This window comes from Chaetura pelagica, unplaced genomic scaffold (assembly GCF_000747805.2).
Source record: "Chaetura pelagica isolate M959 unplaced genomic scaffold, ChaPel_1.0 scaffold3, whole genome shotgun sequence".
Taxonomy (NCBI): domain Eukaryota; kingdom Metazoa; phylum Chordata; class Aves; order Apodiformes; family Apodidae; genus Chaetura; species Chaetura pelagica.
The window spans coordinates 2,301,262-2,317,477 of NW_009952974.1; the positions used below are offsets into that span (position 1 = coordinate 2,301,262).

General features: G+C 39.2%; 1 protein-coding gene across 1 annotated transcript in view; it reads right to left on the reverse strand.

Moving 5' to 3' along the window:
* The window catches only part of DIRC2 (disrupted in renal carcinoma 2), a 46,666-nt gene that overhangs the window by 22,535 nt on the left and 7,915 nt on the right, over positions 1 to 16,216 (reverse strand). Inside the window, exons 3-4 of the mRNA XM_009996223.1 lie at positions 8,096 to 8,364; positions 2,381 to 2,510 (exon numbers count right to left, since the gene is read on the reverse strand). Coding sequence (XP_009994525.1) covers positions 2,381 to 2,510; positions 8,096 to 8,364 — 399 coding nt within the window. The remainder of the gene's footprint in view (positions 1 to 2,380; positions 2,511 to 8,095; positions 8,365 to 16,216) is intronic.

Consider the following 16,216-nt stretch of genomic DNA (forward strand, 5'->3'; position numbering starts at 1 on the left):
GGAATCATCCAAATCAGGAGGGAGAACCAAGTTTCTCCAAATCAGGAGGAGGAACTGAATTCCTAAGCAAGTCCCCAAAAAACAGCCTACAGGGGATGGTTGACTCTAAGAAGATAGCTATAATACAACTCTGCAAGAAGCAGCTCATGAAGATGACCACTCAAGGACCTGAAGGCATGAAGGAGTGTGGGAGTTGCAAGGATGTGGTGGATCCGTTCGGCATCTAAGGAGAAAGGTCAATGACATCAATGGCAAAGTTATGCTATGCAGCTTTATTCTGAAGTAATAAAACTGCAGCCTGGGGGAGAGAAGAGGAAAATTATTAACATCTCAATTCTCATGAGTGTTTTTTGGTGCATCGCTGGGTCAGCCCACCAGCTCACACATATCCTAAATGCTTTACACATAGGTCTTATGCCAGGAGGTAAGTCTGCAATAAAGGGGAAATCATGATTTTCTGGTACTCATCAGCTGATTACCTTCCCTCTACACCACTGAGTCAAAAGAAAGACTCTCTGTGCCAAGAATTATGAAGCCTAGATTAGGTAGGCAAAAGAGCTTAGAAGCCTAATGAACCAGATGATGGATTTCTCTTGAAGCACAGCAGATACTATTCTGTTTTATAAAACTCTCTTGTTTGATGGATTGTTGCTGAGAGGCTCCCTAAGATAAGTGGTTTTAATGATGAACTGTTGATTGTTTCATGTACAGAGGAATGAAGAAGTACTCTTGATAAGGGGGAGCATGAAAGAATGCATAAGGACCAGAAGGAAGGGAGATACAATGATCTACCTGATTGCATTTTAAAAAACCTCTTGGTTCTTGGAGACACTATAATCTATGCCCATTATTTGAGTGTCCAGTTTGTTTTCTTTGGTTGCATTAATGGTGAATAGTAAACCAGCTTTGCTATTTACCTCCTGACTTCACCTGTATCTCAGGTTCACTGCTTGCAACACTTTGAACACGGAATCTAATGGTTATAGAGCTCCCAAATGGAGCACTGTCAACAGAAATTTAGTATTTCACCTGTGGAGTTAGTTGCTGTCTGGATTTCTGTTCAACAGCAACATTTTTACAGCACAGCCCTCGGGCAGTGTCTCACCACACACCAGCTTGGGTGTGTAACAGCATTATTGTGTATGTTAAATGTCTTTATGAGAATTGCTATTTTTTTTATATCCTGAGTAGGTCACTTTGCAGACTAACCAGCCAGCTGCATTCACACCTTCTCCCAGCTGCCAGCCTGCTCTTGTCAACTATTCACTCCCCCAAACTGAAACAAAAGCCTCCAGAAACACCAGGAAAAAAACCCAGTGACAACAAGGGGTGAGTTGTTTTTGCTGGCTCTAAATACACTTTCAGAAAGTACAGCCCACAGTAGGTCTGTAATAACTAAAGGCCTAAAGCTCCACAATCATCAAGTTTCAAGCAGTTATTTGTACACTTTGTATTACTGCAAGAAACAATTACAAGAGTTTGAAGCCCACCAGTGAAGTCAGCCACACTCTGCAGCATAGGAGTGGTTCTTCTTTGTCCTAGAAGTCCACCTGTGAAATATCACATACAGGGCACAGGTCTTTGCCATCATTCAGGATTAATATAACAGTTGGTTTAGCAGTTCTTCTGAAATCAGATTCCCATTATGCAAGACATTCCAGAAACACTGGGGGAACAGGACTGTGTCTTACCAAAGGAGTCCAACTGGGAGAAGTTGCAAAGTCGGAGGTAGTATTTTCTTTATAACCTTTTTTTATTTTCTTAAAGCCAGAAATTTAAAGGAAACTAACTCACCTTTGAATTATCCACAAACACATCTGGAGACACTTCTCCAGTCCCCATTTCTCCAATCCCCACTTCATATTTAACATACAATTAAGGAGATCAAATAGATTATATAATGGTTACAGTCTATTAATTGCTCCCATGGCTGAGTGAAAGCAGCTGGATATTTCTTTAAATGACAAGCAAACCCCAAATTCATTCCAATATAATAAGCATGGAAGAAAGCAGCTTATTAATTAGTTATGCCCACTGTTGCTTATTGTTATCTCACACCTAGCAGTACTCACACTGTTAACTATCTTGTATAACCTGATGAAACAGAAGCACTGCATAAAAAAAGCTATGCTAACAGGATGACTAAAGCAGTGTTGAAGGACTTTGGCATAAAGGTTTCAGATATACTCAATGACTTAAAATTCACTGTCTGCTTTTTATCAGTCAGCATCTTTTTATGTCTTAGCACTAATATTTAAGTTTATTTTGTTTAAAAGCACTACAAACCAACTTGTTTGTTCAATGAGAAGATTAAAGCACACTTGTTTTTATTTATTTAGGTGCTGATCTGCTTTGAAGTGGAAACCCTACGAGGACATACCTCAAGAGTCTGCAAAAACTTCTCCTGTAGCTGAGCCGTTCACTCGCTGCAGCCACGCTGGGAGGGAAGGGAGGGCGGGAGGGGAAGTAGGCCAAGGCTGCAGAAAATATCAGGGAAACCATTCCAAATTCTAAACAAGAGGGCAAAAAAAACCAAGAACAGATGTTAGCATAAAAAAGACTTATTTCAGCACAGCATTGTTATCAACCAGCCTTCGATACATAAATCCCACCACAAGTGCTTTACTGCTCCTGACAACAGAACTCCGTAACTTGAAGGAGTATTTCTTTTTTCCTCCCCAGGCAAGATTTCAAATTGAGATGGAGAATCAATGAGATGGAGAAATACTGGCAGTCCATTCCAGTGACAGGAGCTGCAGAGCAACAGGCTCACACACTGGGAACTCGGCGCAGCAAAAGGAAAGCTGTTGCTTTTTCTCTTTAAAGAGAACTGCGTTATGAAGAGCTCTTTTCTCCTGATGGAAGTAACACAGTGCAGGTAACTGTGCTAGAGACTTTAAACAGATGGGACTGGGAAAACCCCAGGGAATGGAATGACAGTTACTCAGTGCAGGGGATGATGAAGGCAAATGAAAGGTCAAGCAAGGCAGCATCTCGAAGATAAACACCATAACATGGCAAAAGAATATAAAGAGAAAAGCAAAAGAGCATCCATGGCTCAGGAGTAGAAAGAGCACGGGTAAAAGGGAGAAAAATGAAAGAATGCAGCTGTTTGCAGATGCTCCTCTTGTTCAGCAGTAGGTGTTCTAGATCTTCGAAAAATTTCATAGTGGAAATTTGGACCTGAACTTGCAAAGTGATGAGCACTCCATAGGAAATACTCAGCAAGCTCCGCGATCAGATATTCTGATGAAAAACTGCTCTACCCCAAGTCAGCCTAATTAATTTGGTTTACAGGCCTTTAACAATGTATATCATGCTCACCACAGTTCTCAATCCCAGTATTTCTCCTATCTCCTTTGAAAACAAGATTCTTTGCTACTGGAGAGAAGTATGTACAGCTGAAGTGTGTTATCTTGAAAGAACCTGTGATCTTATAACAAAGAAATGTTCACTGACACAACAAATGGATTCCAGCAAAGCTGGAATTGCATTAATATCCTTTTTTATTCCCTTCTTTTCAATAAATGGGTATCAACATGGCACTTTGCTAGGTTCTGCTAAACCAGAAGCAAATAAATCCAGGAACCTGGAAAGTAAATAACACTCAGAGTCTTAATGGATCATCAGGAGATGAGGAAGGCTTCTAGTCAGTATATATATAAAAAAATCTACACTAAATTTCTTTTGAAGGCATACCAGGAATATGACAGTGCCATTCTTCAGGAATAAATATTAAAGGATCCTTTCTGAATTATGTAGTGTCTCTTTTTCCTGCTGCGGCCTAATTGCATGATTCAAGGGTCAAGGACACTTTAACTAGACCTTCTCACTACATCTCCTCAGTTACTCTGTTCTCCAGAAATCAGATTAGTTTCTATCTTTGTGCACATTGTTTCTGAGATCACAAGCAGTGAATGAAAAACTGGCCATAACTGATCATCCCAGATCTAAGGGATGAGATGCTCTATCACTACAAAATTACTCTGGCCAGGGAAGCAAGGCTTACCAAAAGCTGTTTATACTCTCCTGCATCTGGGTCTACACAGAAGTTTATTAGGCATACATAATATACATGCATACACCCACTTTAATCACATATTAAAGGAAGATTTCAGCCTGCACACAGGTATAGCCAACAAGAACATGACTACATAAAACCATAAACTTTATCCAAGATGCTTATTATTTTACTTCATTATACTGCAGTGCTGTAAGGGGAAAGGTGAGGTCTTTCTCTAAAGAATGTAAAACACATTGATAATTTTTTTAAGTCACAGTAATATTTTGTAACAGGTGCCCATCTGGGGCCTCTTCTATGGGTTGCCTCAAGATTCCTGCCAGTCAAATTGCTGCAGTAGGAGCAGTATAGTAACCTTCCATTTTCTTTTTAATTATGAAATTCAGCATGCAGTTCTTGTAGTACCTTCTAGCAACTTTTTAATGTTTCCCAGCATTATACTTTCCAGACTAACAAATTTGCCTTGCAAGCACTACCCTCATGCTCAAAAGAAAAGAGCAGTATTCACTTTAGAAACAAAAGCAGCTCCCTCTATTGAAAAATGAAAGTCTTCAGTGCCATCTTAGTTTTGTGTATCTTGCCTACATCTCTAACAGAAGTCCTGGTATTGCAAAACACATCTCGTTTCTTACATGTTGCATTTCTTCCTCCTTAGGAAACCCACACTTTTATCTCTATCATCATACATTATACCAGACTAGATACAAAAAAATACATTCCCACAAAAATTTTTAGATTTTAAGTAGGGAGTAAAAGTAAGCAATAGAAAATAAGAAATGGGTCAGTATTGAGATGAAGGGAGTTGCAGTCACAAAAGAGGAGCTCTTCCACAGGAGCTATGCGCTTCTCAACAGCACAGTGGATGCAAAAGCACTTGGAATCGGGCAAGTCAGCATAAATTAGTGTGCAAAAATACAGCTGTGTGTATCTGTTGGTGAGGAGTCAATCTGGAAGGCTACACAAAAGCAAGGTGCCATGCCACAGTGACCTGTGACTGTCACGGTGAAGTACCTGCATCTTAACCTAGAAGTAGGCACACTGCTGCCTGTGATAGCTCCAAGCAGAAAAAAAAAGGTTTATAGATACAGGAGGCTCCTTCATACAAGATTCTTCTCCTTCAGATAGGCTACTCACAGCACAAAAGCCAACCCAAATCTAGAAACCTCCTCCCCATCTTGTCTTGAAATATAAAGGGGGAATGAGGGCACTTTATATACATACACTTTTTTTTTTTTTTTTTCTCCTAAACAAATAATGAGTTTACGTTTACATTTAGGAAAGCATAAGGCTAACAGCTCTAGCTGCAGCCCAGGTTAATTCAAGCTTCCTTATGTGATTCAGGTTATACAATTAAATCCTGTCTTGGTCCATCTGTACCATTTCAGCTGTGAACCAGAATATGCAGCAACACAGATGACACAGAAAAGAGGCAGTGGTGTTTCGGCTGAGCTCTTAGTCTATGTTTGAGATAAAGAAACAACCATTTATTAAAACACAGAAGAGACTGGAGTTAGTAGAGTAATTTCAGAATGCATTTATAAGCAATTGCTCCGTAATAACGTTTAAGGTTAAGTCCTTGGAAAATTAGCACACTCTTGGCATCCTACTGATCCCAAGTTAACAATTCACATGATTACTGTCTTCTAGAAGTCATCACCTAACTTTTGGGGGCTACTTATCTAATGCTACCTCACACAAACACAACAAACTCCATCACAAACACAACACTGTTGGGAATGCAGAGTGCTTATCCTGTGAAACTGGCTTACCCATAGTATCTGAAAGTAGAAGTCATACCAAACCCAGCCGTGCTTGCTAAAGAGAAGGGGAAGTAGGACACTTGGGTCCCACTCCCATTGTTCTACCACATTCTGTCACATCTTTCCTAAGTAATCGGTGAACTCAGTTTGAGCTTCATTCTCTGCCCAGCTGATTAAGGGGACAAATAACAGCCTACTGCACCTATCAGTGCAGAACCTGTGCTCTGGTCCACAGGTAAACAGAGCTGTACAACTACCTCAAGGTAGTCACCCACCACAGGGCACCCTGCCTTCCACCTCTGGGGCCTATCCAGGGGAAGCTGACAGCAGGGACCTTCCTCCTTCTGCTGTCCAGGGAAACAGGGTTTAGGTGAGACACAATAAATCCCACAATGGATTCAAAGCAACCTCCCCTTTGACAGCCCCCACCAATTTTAAACCAGTTGGACGTTTTGCCACCATCACTGCAGGCCGGTAACATCCAGGAACCCCTGCTTTTTCATTCCCTGAGTACCAAAAGGCGTTGCAGCTCCTGAAAAGACGCACCCCATACAACACAACTACAACCACAGCTGCACAAAGAAACCCACCTCTGTTCAAAGCACTCTGAAACACTAAGAGCTACCGATGCCCCACAAACCACATTTTCTAGGAAGCTGAAGAACTGCTGTGGAATCATCTTATACTGAAACCAACAATCCCAAACAGGTCTACAGGATGTTCTCAAAGCCTTGAAAGCTCAGAAAGGCAGAAAGAGCCACGCTGAGACACAGACACACATCCGAACCTTGGTGGCAAGCAAGATCCATCACAATTTTAGAAGAAAATGCTTAGGAAAACATCCCAGAAGAGAACAGAGGAGAAAGTTAATCTAATAAACTGATGAAAGCAACATTCCTAGTGCTACCAGACTCAAAACAGTGGTTTTAGGCATGAAATTGTACTTTCTTTAGGTGGATTAGTTCTCCATGGATAATCTGGAGCAGGAAAGCTAAAGCACTTCTCTAATTGCTGATTTTTTCCTCCCCTTTATGTACTGCTCTCCTCAGGACAAAAGCTGACATGCCTTTGTTTTGCCTGCTTTCATACCTGCTGTTTTCATCTGCCTTAAGATCTACAGAGTTTAACATCATACTTCCCTTTGAAAAAGGCTTAACCAAACCCAAATTTCCTTGTTATTCCAATACATTAGAGTCCAGTAAAAAGTAGGTTACTCAAGAATACTTGCTGAAATAGTAGATTCATCTTACACTGTGCCTTCTTAAAAACCAAGACTAAAGTGGCCCTCAACCAACAGGAGCATTAACTCAGCAAAATTTCCATAATAACAGCCAGGAATAAATGATTGCAAAAAGCTAACTCCATTCTATAAACCTGTATATAAACTACACAGTATATATATTTTAAGATTTCTGGAACACTCAGGGCTAACTCCTGGCTGAATTTCAGAGGCTGCAATTATAAGGGGCGGAGGGGGCTTAGGGGAGGGAACCCAACCAAATGTGCAACTGCCACGATGTGGTGAAGCTCAGCTGCTTTTAATGCTCGACCAATTCATGTCCACCAAGAATCAGATTGCAGACACTTAAGCAACTATTTTTCCTTAAGGATCACTGCTCATTCTTTTAAGTGACACAAACAGCTGTAGAAGCCATTGCATGAAAAAAAGTGCAAGGACACAGAATCTAAGTTATATTAGGTGAATTTTATATCAGTGCTTTTTTTCTACTAAACTGTTGTAACTTCACTGAAATTGCTCACTACAAAATAATTATGTGGGTTTAGTTGAAAACAGTATCTACTGACTTTTCATTTCAATGTTAGATTCTTAAATACTAATGATCTAATCACATTTGAAAGGCATACAAATCCTAAATTAAGGGTGATTTAATGCAGGAATTAATTTAAGGCTGAAAGACTATTGGATTTCCATCTTTACAGAAACAAAGGCAAAATAAACCCCAAACCTGTTGACACATTTTAAAAATGAAATTCAAGAAGCAAAAAACAGTTTGGAAGCTCAGGAAAACCTTAAAGTCTCCTAATCTCAGCTGATACAAACAACTGAAACATTTCATTTGAAATCAGTCTGTACAGAAGGCTATTTTTAAATCTTTCCTGCACAAAAGGGGAAAAAAATTCACCCTTCTGATGGTACAAGATTTTACCACTTCATTATTTTCCATCAGTGAGGAAGTGTTCTCTGTGGAGACCAGCCACTAGAGGGTAGTAGTTCACAAGTACCAAACACAGACATGCAAGGACGTACATTTTAATATTACTTTTCCCATTAATTTTTATTTTTAAACCACACCTGCATAGAGCACAGCCTCAATGCGGTCCTTGATGTGCTCGGTGTTGCTCTGCGACAGCAGGGGGATCGGAGACGTTCCATTAGGAGGTGGCACCACAAGAGGTCCCACCAGAAAGGCGCCAGCAGCGCCCAGGTAATTGAGCAGGGAGGCAATGGCTGTGGCTGTGGCACGTTCGTCTGGAGAAAACCACGTCGTGGAAAGAAATGGTGCTGCATTCATCACAGTCGGCCCTGCCAAGCCATTTAACAGCTGCCCTCCATGAATCAGCCTGCAAGAGAGAACAGAGACCACAGTCGTTTGGATGATAGTTGCTTGCTTTCTTCTCTTTTTTTCTTTTTTTTAATTAAAAATATCATGTAAGATATTGAGTGCTGGAGCTGCACAAAAAAATGCAAGTTCTGTGCAAAAAGAGGATATTCTACACACTAAAAGAAGCCCAATTAGACTGATTTAAAAGAATCTGGACCTGCTCTGTTCTCATTACCTCAGATAAATGGAGAAGCAAATGTTCACTACAAAGCAGGAAAGGAAGAGGGAATTTCTTTGAAAAAAGGTACCATGATAAGATGTAGAAAAGGTGTAGTAGCACGAAAGCTTTAAATTACAAAGGCCTTCAACTTCACCTCTTGCCTGCATAAATCCCAACAGAAAAATTAAATTAGTTGTGGCAGAACCAACATTGAAACACTTCCACAAAATACTCTGCATACTTTTTCACTGCATTATTTTTTGTTATTTACACACACAGATGAGCTCTATGTGCCTACAGGGGCTGGGCTGTTGAGGTTTCCAGGAGAAATGTCTTCTCCAGCAATCTGGCTGTTCTCAACATACTTTTTGAAATAGCCAAGCAAACCCAGATTTTTCTTGTGTTTCACACTCACTGGATTTTAACAGATAAGACTGGTGACATAGCAGAGATAGCACTTCCAAGCAGTGAAGTCTCTAAAAACTTTGACTCACGTTAGTGCAACAAGAGCATACAGAGATGACTTTTTGAAGGTCTTCATAGCTTCACAGAATCTTAGGGGTTGGAAGGGACCTCGAAAGACCATCTACTCCAACACCCCTGCCAGAGCAGGGTCACCTAGAGCACATCACGCAGGAAGCTTGTCCAGGCAGGTTTTGAATGTCTCCAGAGAAGGAGACTCCACAGCCTCTCTGGGCAGCCTGTTCCAGTGCTCTGTCACCCTCACAGTAAAGAAGTTTTTTCTGGTATTTACATGGAACCTCCTATGTTCCAGTTTGCACCCACTGCCCTCTTCTACATGTGGAAGTCAGCCAGAAACCTTCCACTTTGACTTTCCCAAAAAGTGATCAACCATGAAAGGCAAAAGCATTTTGGAATTTATATAAAAACCTCATGTCTAAAAAATGGCTAATGATTCAAACAAAACCAGTGCAATCCTCCAAAGCAGATCTATCCATCATGCAATTTTATTGGTGGCAATGATGGCAGATGATGTTTTTAAATGGGTGATGTTTTTCTAAGCATATCAGGAACTCCCTGTTACTGCTGCAAGACTTGAGTTGTCAGACATAAGAAGGTAAGGCCTGAAAATGGGGAAGTATAGACTAGTTTTTATGCAGTGTTTCAAGCCAAAAATGCCTAAATAATATACAGCTTAGCAGGAGGTTTTTTACAGCACACAAAGGAACAAAATATGCAAAAGAAATGCTGAAAGACACTTAATCAAATTAACAAGCTAGCTTGCAATAAGTAGGAATAGCTGCTACTGATTCTCAGAGGATTAGAAATTATTTTTAAATATATATGTATAAATAGACAGAAAAAAAGAAAAAGCCATTACATATTATCTGAAGAACAAACTTTCCAAGTTGGGACACAAGTAATATCCATCCCCTCTTAAATACAAGCAATTAATAGTTGCTCTTTTTTTTCCCCATTTTTTTTGTGTTTTGAAAGTTCACTTAGTGAGGACTTGTTTCATTCCTATTTGTTCATTATGTGCTTCATATGAACATCACCAAGGCATGGTCAGGCCTTTTTAATGCTTGTTAAGCTGGGGCACCCAATAAAAAAAAATGACATAGTGTAAAATAAATAAAAAGAATGATCTAAATAATAATGTGGTATAGGTTTCTGGAGGAGACTACATGAATCCCTTATAGTTACTCTACAACTCAGTCGTTTTGGACAAACAAAAGTAACCTTGTGTACTTAGGTATTTTTATTCTACATTAAGTTACTCTCAAACTTACTCAAAACTATTCCAGGATACTTGCTTCCTGGAAATCTCTGAGGAGCTGTGCTGCATCCCCAGAAATAGCTGCATTTCAGTAGTAAGTGAAGTAATAACTGCAACATATAAAGATTTTTCCTACAGTATTTCCTCTTGTTCTACAGTGAATTTAATGCTTAAATTGTGGTTTTGTTATTCCGTGCTAGGAAAACTGCATTACCACAAAATAACTTTTATAGCTACAGGTGCCATACTAACATACTAATTTCTGCTCATTTATACCAATATGGTAATATTGTTTTAATTCAAATATACCTACTCTATCAAATTCCTAAGGGCACTAAAACCAGAAAGAAGTACAATAGTTCTTCTGCAGCACCTGTGGGCATGTAGGAACTTCATCTGGTAGAAGAAAAGTTTTGCAAAAAAAACCCAAACAAAGGATGCAGGTTATATATTGTGAGAATCACACATACTTCTTTTCATGTACTTACACTTCAGGTTTCTAGTACATCTATCAAAGTTAACCATCTGAATAAAGTTCTATAACTGACCTCTATACTTGATGGAGAAACAGATATTAATTTTACTTTGCAGATCCAAAGGGAGAAAGCAGTGTCTTAATCCAGAATTTTAATTCTACATTACTTTTCTGTCTTTGTTTGTTTGGTTTTTCATTCAAAGAAAGAGCCAGTTTCTGTGTCTCTGTGGGTCTCTTCTGTTGGTGTTCTCCTGACTGCTCTCTCTCCTGCCTGGTGTATTGGCTGTTCCCACAAATCTGTTTTTCCACCTACTTTTTTGGCATTTATCAAGCTTGATGTTATCATCCAGGGTAGAGCACCACCCTTTATATTACCTAATTTTTCCAACTCTTATCACATCTCGATTAAGAAACACTATTTTCAGACTACATTGCCACTGATATACAGACTACTATGTCCAATATCTCTGCATATGAACACAGCCTAAACCTTATTTTATCTCTTTTTCAATACTGGCTTGATTTAAGCTACTTTTTCATGAGAAAAGGATAGTTTGCTTTGTTCTTCTATACACCTTTAACTCATTTCCCTAGAGAGGCAGGGATGAAAGATTCAAAATGTGATTCATTTCATTTCATAAGCTACTGCTCCAGGAGACATATGTAGCAGCTGCTTCATCTGACACAGAAATACGAACACAACAGTGTTGGCGGCTTTTTTGCTGTTTGTTACAGCATCTTATCACCACTGAAGTAGATTGGAGTCTCACTGCCCATAGGAGTCTCCTCTTGTACAGCACCAGTGCTAAAAATTGCTCCAATAACATGAGACATTTGTTTCTGTTACTCCCTGATTTTCTTCTTGTTCCTGCTACTGAAAAGGTGCAAAGAGCAACTGCATTTTTCCCTGTCACTATTTCAGTTTCATTCTGCACAACAAGATTTCTCTTCCCTGAGAAAAGGGCTAACAAGATAACTTTAGCTCAGGACACACAGATGGAAAAACATTTTTCAGGCTTACTACACTAACAGGGTAATTTTCACCTCTGATTTATCCAGTTCTGCTCTGCTTTCACATGTGCTACTTATCCAATCATCATCTAATTAATTTCATGTATCAAAAACTAGAACGTTATTGAGGTCAAATAATAGAACATAACACAAGAGCAGAGGCTTTTTAATCACAATCGTGAAAGAGAAAATTGGAAAAAATGACACCAGAAATTCATCCCTGACTTACAAAATAATTTATGACTGTCTTTCTTAAAGCAAAAGCTGGGAAGTAAACCTCTTTCCAAAATATCTTGCTTCTAGCCATTTCAGAAGCCAGGTAAGACACTTATTTCAAAATAGCAAGGTTTTTTTGCACAGCTGACCTCTGCACTTGTGTGTTCTGGCAAACCTCTAACTCGCAGCTGAACACAAGCCCTTTACAGAAAAAAAAAAAAATAATTAAAAATTATTTCAGGACTAGTGGTAAATGCTGGTGCAAAATGTCATGTGCCAGAGCATCACAGTAATGGATAACTTATCCATTTACATTATGTTTATACCTATCTGTAGGTACACACATACAAAAATATACAGAAATTAAAGAAGAAAAATTTTAAAAGAAAAACTCTTATTTTATGATATTGTACTCTCTTTTCCAAATTTTTCTCAAGTCACATTACAGATAACATAGATTATATGGTTTTCATCACTTCCCTGACAGCAGACTTTATAAGAGTTCTAAGAAGTAACCTGGTTATGCCTCTTTTATTCAGTCCCTGCTGTCACTACTGCAATATCCTAACAGGCAAAACAATAAAAACCACGTAAGACTATAAATGCTGAAATTACAATATCACTGAGAAAACTGCATATGGGAAAAAAAAAAAAAAAAAAAAGTGAGAACCAACTGGAAAAAGGTTTCAGTGATTGATGAGAATACCACATAGTTAAGATTGGAAAGTGCTTCCATTTACAGTTGGCTTTATTTATCTTCTGCTGCCTGTATGGGTTGAAACTTTTCATGTATGTCACAGGCCTGACAGGTATTGGATTTAAGCTGTTGAAAAGCTGGGTGCTACATAAACATTTATTTTTTTTTAATGTAAAAAACCTTAGATATTCAGTGTTTCTACTGCAGTACATTTCACGCCTGGACTTAACAGAATTTTAAGTGACAGAAAATCTCATTAGGATCCGTACTCAGCTGGGGAAACAAAGGGAACAGTACAGGGAAAATTACTTACTCAAAAAATTGCTTCTAATACAACAGATTGAAACAGCAACACTAAAACAAGTCTCCAAAGCTCAGCTCTGAGATGTGTTAATTGAGCCTTTTTTGGGAAGGCTGGGACTGAGGAAGTCCTATTAGTATTTTAACACTGACTAAGAGAGTGGAAAATGCATTTTCACCTTTTCTTTGGCAGTCAACACAGGGGTTGCATGAGGTCACTGGCCTCAGTGCATTCTCTGAGTGTCTAAACATGGATTTTCTCTACCAGCCTCTAATGAGCCCCCCATCAACAGGGAAATAAGGTTCCTGTGAGTCCTGGGAGGGAGCAGAACTCATCTCAAGAGACACGTGAATATGAGATTTTGGTGCAGGTTGTTCTCCTGAAACCTTTACCATGCTCTTCCTACAAGCTGCCACAAGAATTGACCATTTAGTCGTTATTCCAACTGCTACACAAATGCAATGAAAAAAAAAAAAAACAAAAACCCTGGTAATTCAGTTTTGCTGCTGTTTGGCAAAGTGCCAAGAGCCACCAAGCCACAGAGAGCACCAGGCTGCTGCTGCATGAAGCCAGCACTGCAGCATGGCTCTTAGTCTGGAAAAGTTTAGTAAATTAATTGCTGATTCTAACAATTAACACAAGAAGGGATTTCTGGATAAAGTCCCTGGTAATTCAGTTTTGCTGCTGTTTGGCAAAGTGCCAAGAGCCACCAAGCCACAGAGAGCACCAGGCTGCTGCTGCATGAAGCCAGCACTGCAGCATGGCTCTTAGTCTGGAAAAGTTTAGTAAATTAATTGCTGATTCTAACAATTAACACAAGAAGGGATTTCTGGATAAAGTTAATGCTTTACAGAAATGGATGGCTTGATTTTTCTTTCACCTTGTCTGATATTTTCATTCACTGAAAGAAGTGGATTGTTCAACTCCTGCTAATTTGGAAGACAAATAAGTTTACATAGCAATTAGCTCATTGTGGGAACTACTGGAAGCAAATGAAAGAGACCTTTCCACTGGAGGACTTCAGAGCACTTTTCAAGTGCTATTGAACTTAGCTTCACTACAAAGCAAGTAAGTACTTTCTATTCTAGAGTGCCTACACTGATGCATGATGCAAGTTGCTTGCCCAGGAGAATGAATATGAAAAGATAAGGACTTAATCCACATTATACATTAGGAGATTTATTATACCTCAGAGGGAAGAGGTACCAGTTTTGTGAAGAACCAATTCTGAGTTTTTACAATCAAATTACTAGAAAAGTATAGAGCTTTCCCTTTAGACTCACTGAAATAAACACAACAAAAGAACCCTCTAATAAGTGGAACCTTTTCAGGTACTTTTTAAGGCACAGATAGAATTAGGGTGGTCAAGCTCATGTTTTACAGCAATTCACTGCTACAGAGTACAGGGAGAACCCGATGAAAATGCTGTCCTGTCCATAATCCAGAAAGAGTGCAGTAAGGCTCTGTGTCTGGAAAAGAACTGGAAAGAAAGCTATCTCTGGGTAAAGCAATGAATTCATTTATTAAGAATAACATTCTGAAAGATGAATTTCATGGAAATACACTTCCTTTCAATATTTTCAGTAAATGGTATATTTATACTACGAAAGCTTTATGCCTTCTGTATATTCATGGATTGAGGCCATTAGGTTTTTTCATCTTGTTTTTGATGCATGCAACCATTGATATGTGGAATAATTTAAAGTAGTTTTTCCCCATCAGTAAGAAAAAATTATTACAAGCAGAAAGCCTGAGTCACTGTGTGGTACATTATCTCCAGCAATAAAGTGAAAAAGAAAAGAGGAAAACTTTTGAAAATGTACTGTCTACCATTTTCATCAGGAATTGGACTCACATCACCCACTGTACTAACCATGGCCTCAGCACAATTGGTCACGTCATTATGGGAACAGACTTGGAAAGAAACATGGCATCTCCCAGGCATCTCAGCCTCATGCCTGTTCTCCCACTCTTAAAACAGCAAACACATTTGCAATGATCTGAAAAACACTGAGTTGAGGTTTTAAATTTAAAATTATTGGAAAAGCAGATTTACTCCAAAACTATTATTGCTGAGAGTCTACCAAGAGAGACACAAGGATTTGCAAGGAGAGGAAGTAGCAATCTCAAGCCAAGACCCTGACATCTCTACCAGATGTCCCAACAGAGGAAAGGGACAAGGTGGGTGTAGAGAGACCTCTGGCAGTATGGTGACAAACTCACCCACATCCTCACATCATTAATGCCTTGTTCTTGTGCAGCCTTCACAGCTGCCACACAGCTTAGAAGACAGCTTCTTCACTTAAAGCTCTACCCAAGTTTGAAGGATGAGGGCACATGAAATCAAAGCTTATTTTTTACTTTTTATTTATTAAAAGTGAGGGGGTTTTGTTTTTCTTTTAAAACTAACCCACTCCACAAATCGATTATTAAAAGCAGACATCATTAAAGCAACACTAACAGAAGACACACTTGTCAAATAGGAACAGACCCAAAATAAACAGCATTGCTGTAAACATAAACTAGGCAATTATATTACAGACTAATGAGGCAAAACATACTGAAACAAGATATCAGAGAAGGTCACCAGGACTGGCTGCTACCAGGGAGGAAGCTGATGAAGACTACTTAGCACAAAATAGGTCCTAAATAGGATCTTTAGTAACAGTGTAGGAGTGTACAGGAGATACAGCAAACTGGGGAATGGGAAAAACAAAACCTATTTAAACCCTGCCATGGAATTTTTCACTGCAAGGGCATGGGGATGTTTTGATTATAATGCAGCAACTTCAATATAAACTAATTAGTATGAATTCTTCTTAAAGGACAGAAATCAGCTGACAGAACATGAGTCCCAAGATTAATGGAATGAGCTCAATATGATGAAAAAATTAAAAGCTCTTTACAGTTGAGGATAATATTTGCCATTCTATGAGATGGAGCTAAATAGCCCACAAAGAACACAAATTCTCATGCCTTCCACTTCAGGGCCTAGCTGAGGCCTTGTAGAAATGCTGCCCAGTAAGTATTGCTGCAATACCAAACTTTTCTGAGATTTCACAGTTTCCTTTAATACATCTGCTGGATTTACCACTCCAAGAATTTACAGTCTGTAAATTGCTAATTCAGCAGTCACCCCTATCGCTGGGGCAGGCATGTGACACCCACAGTGTCACAGCTGAAATCCAGCAGAGGAGCAGGAGGAAAGAG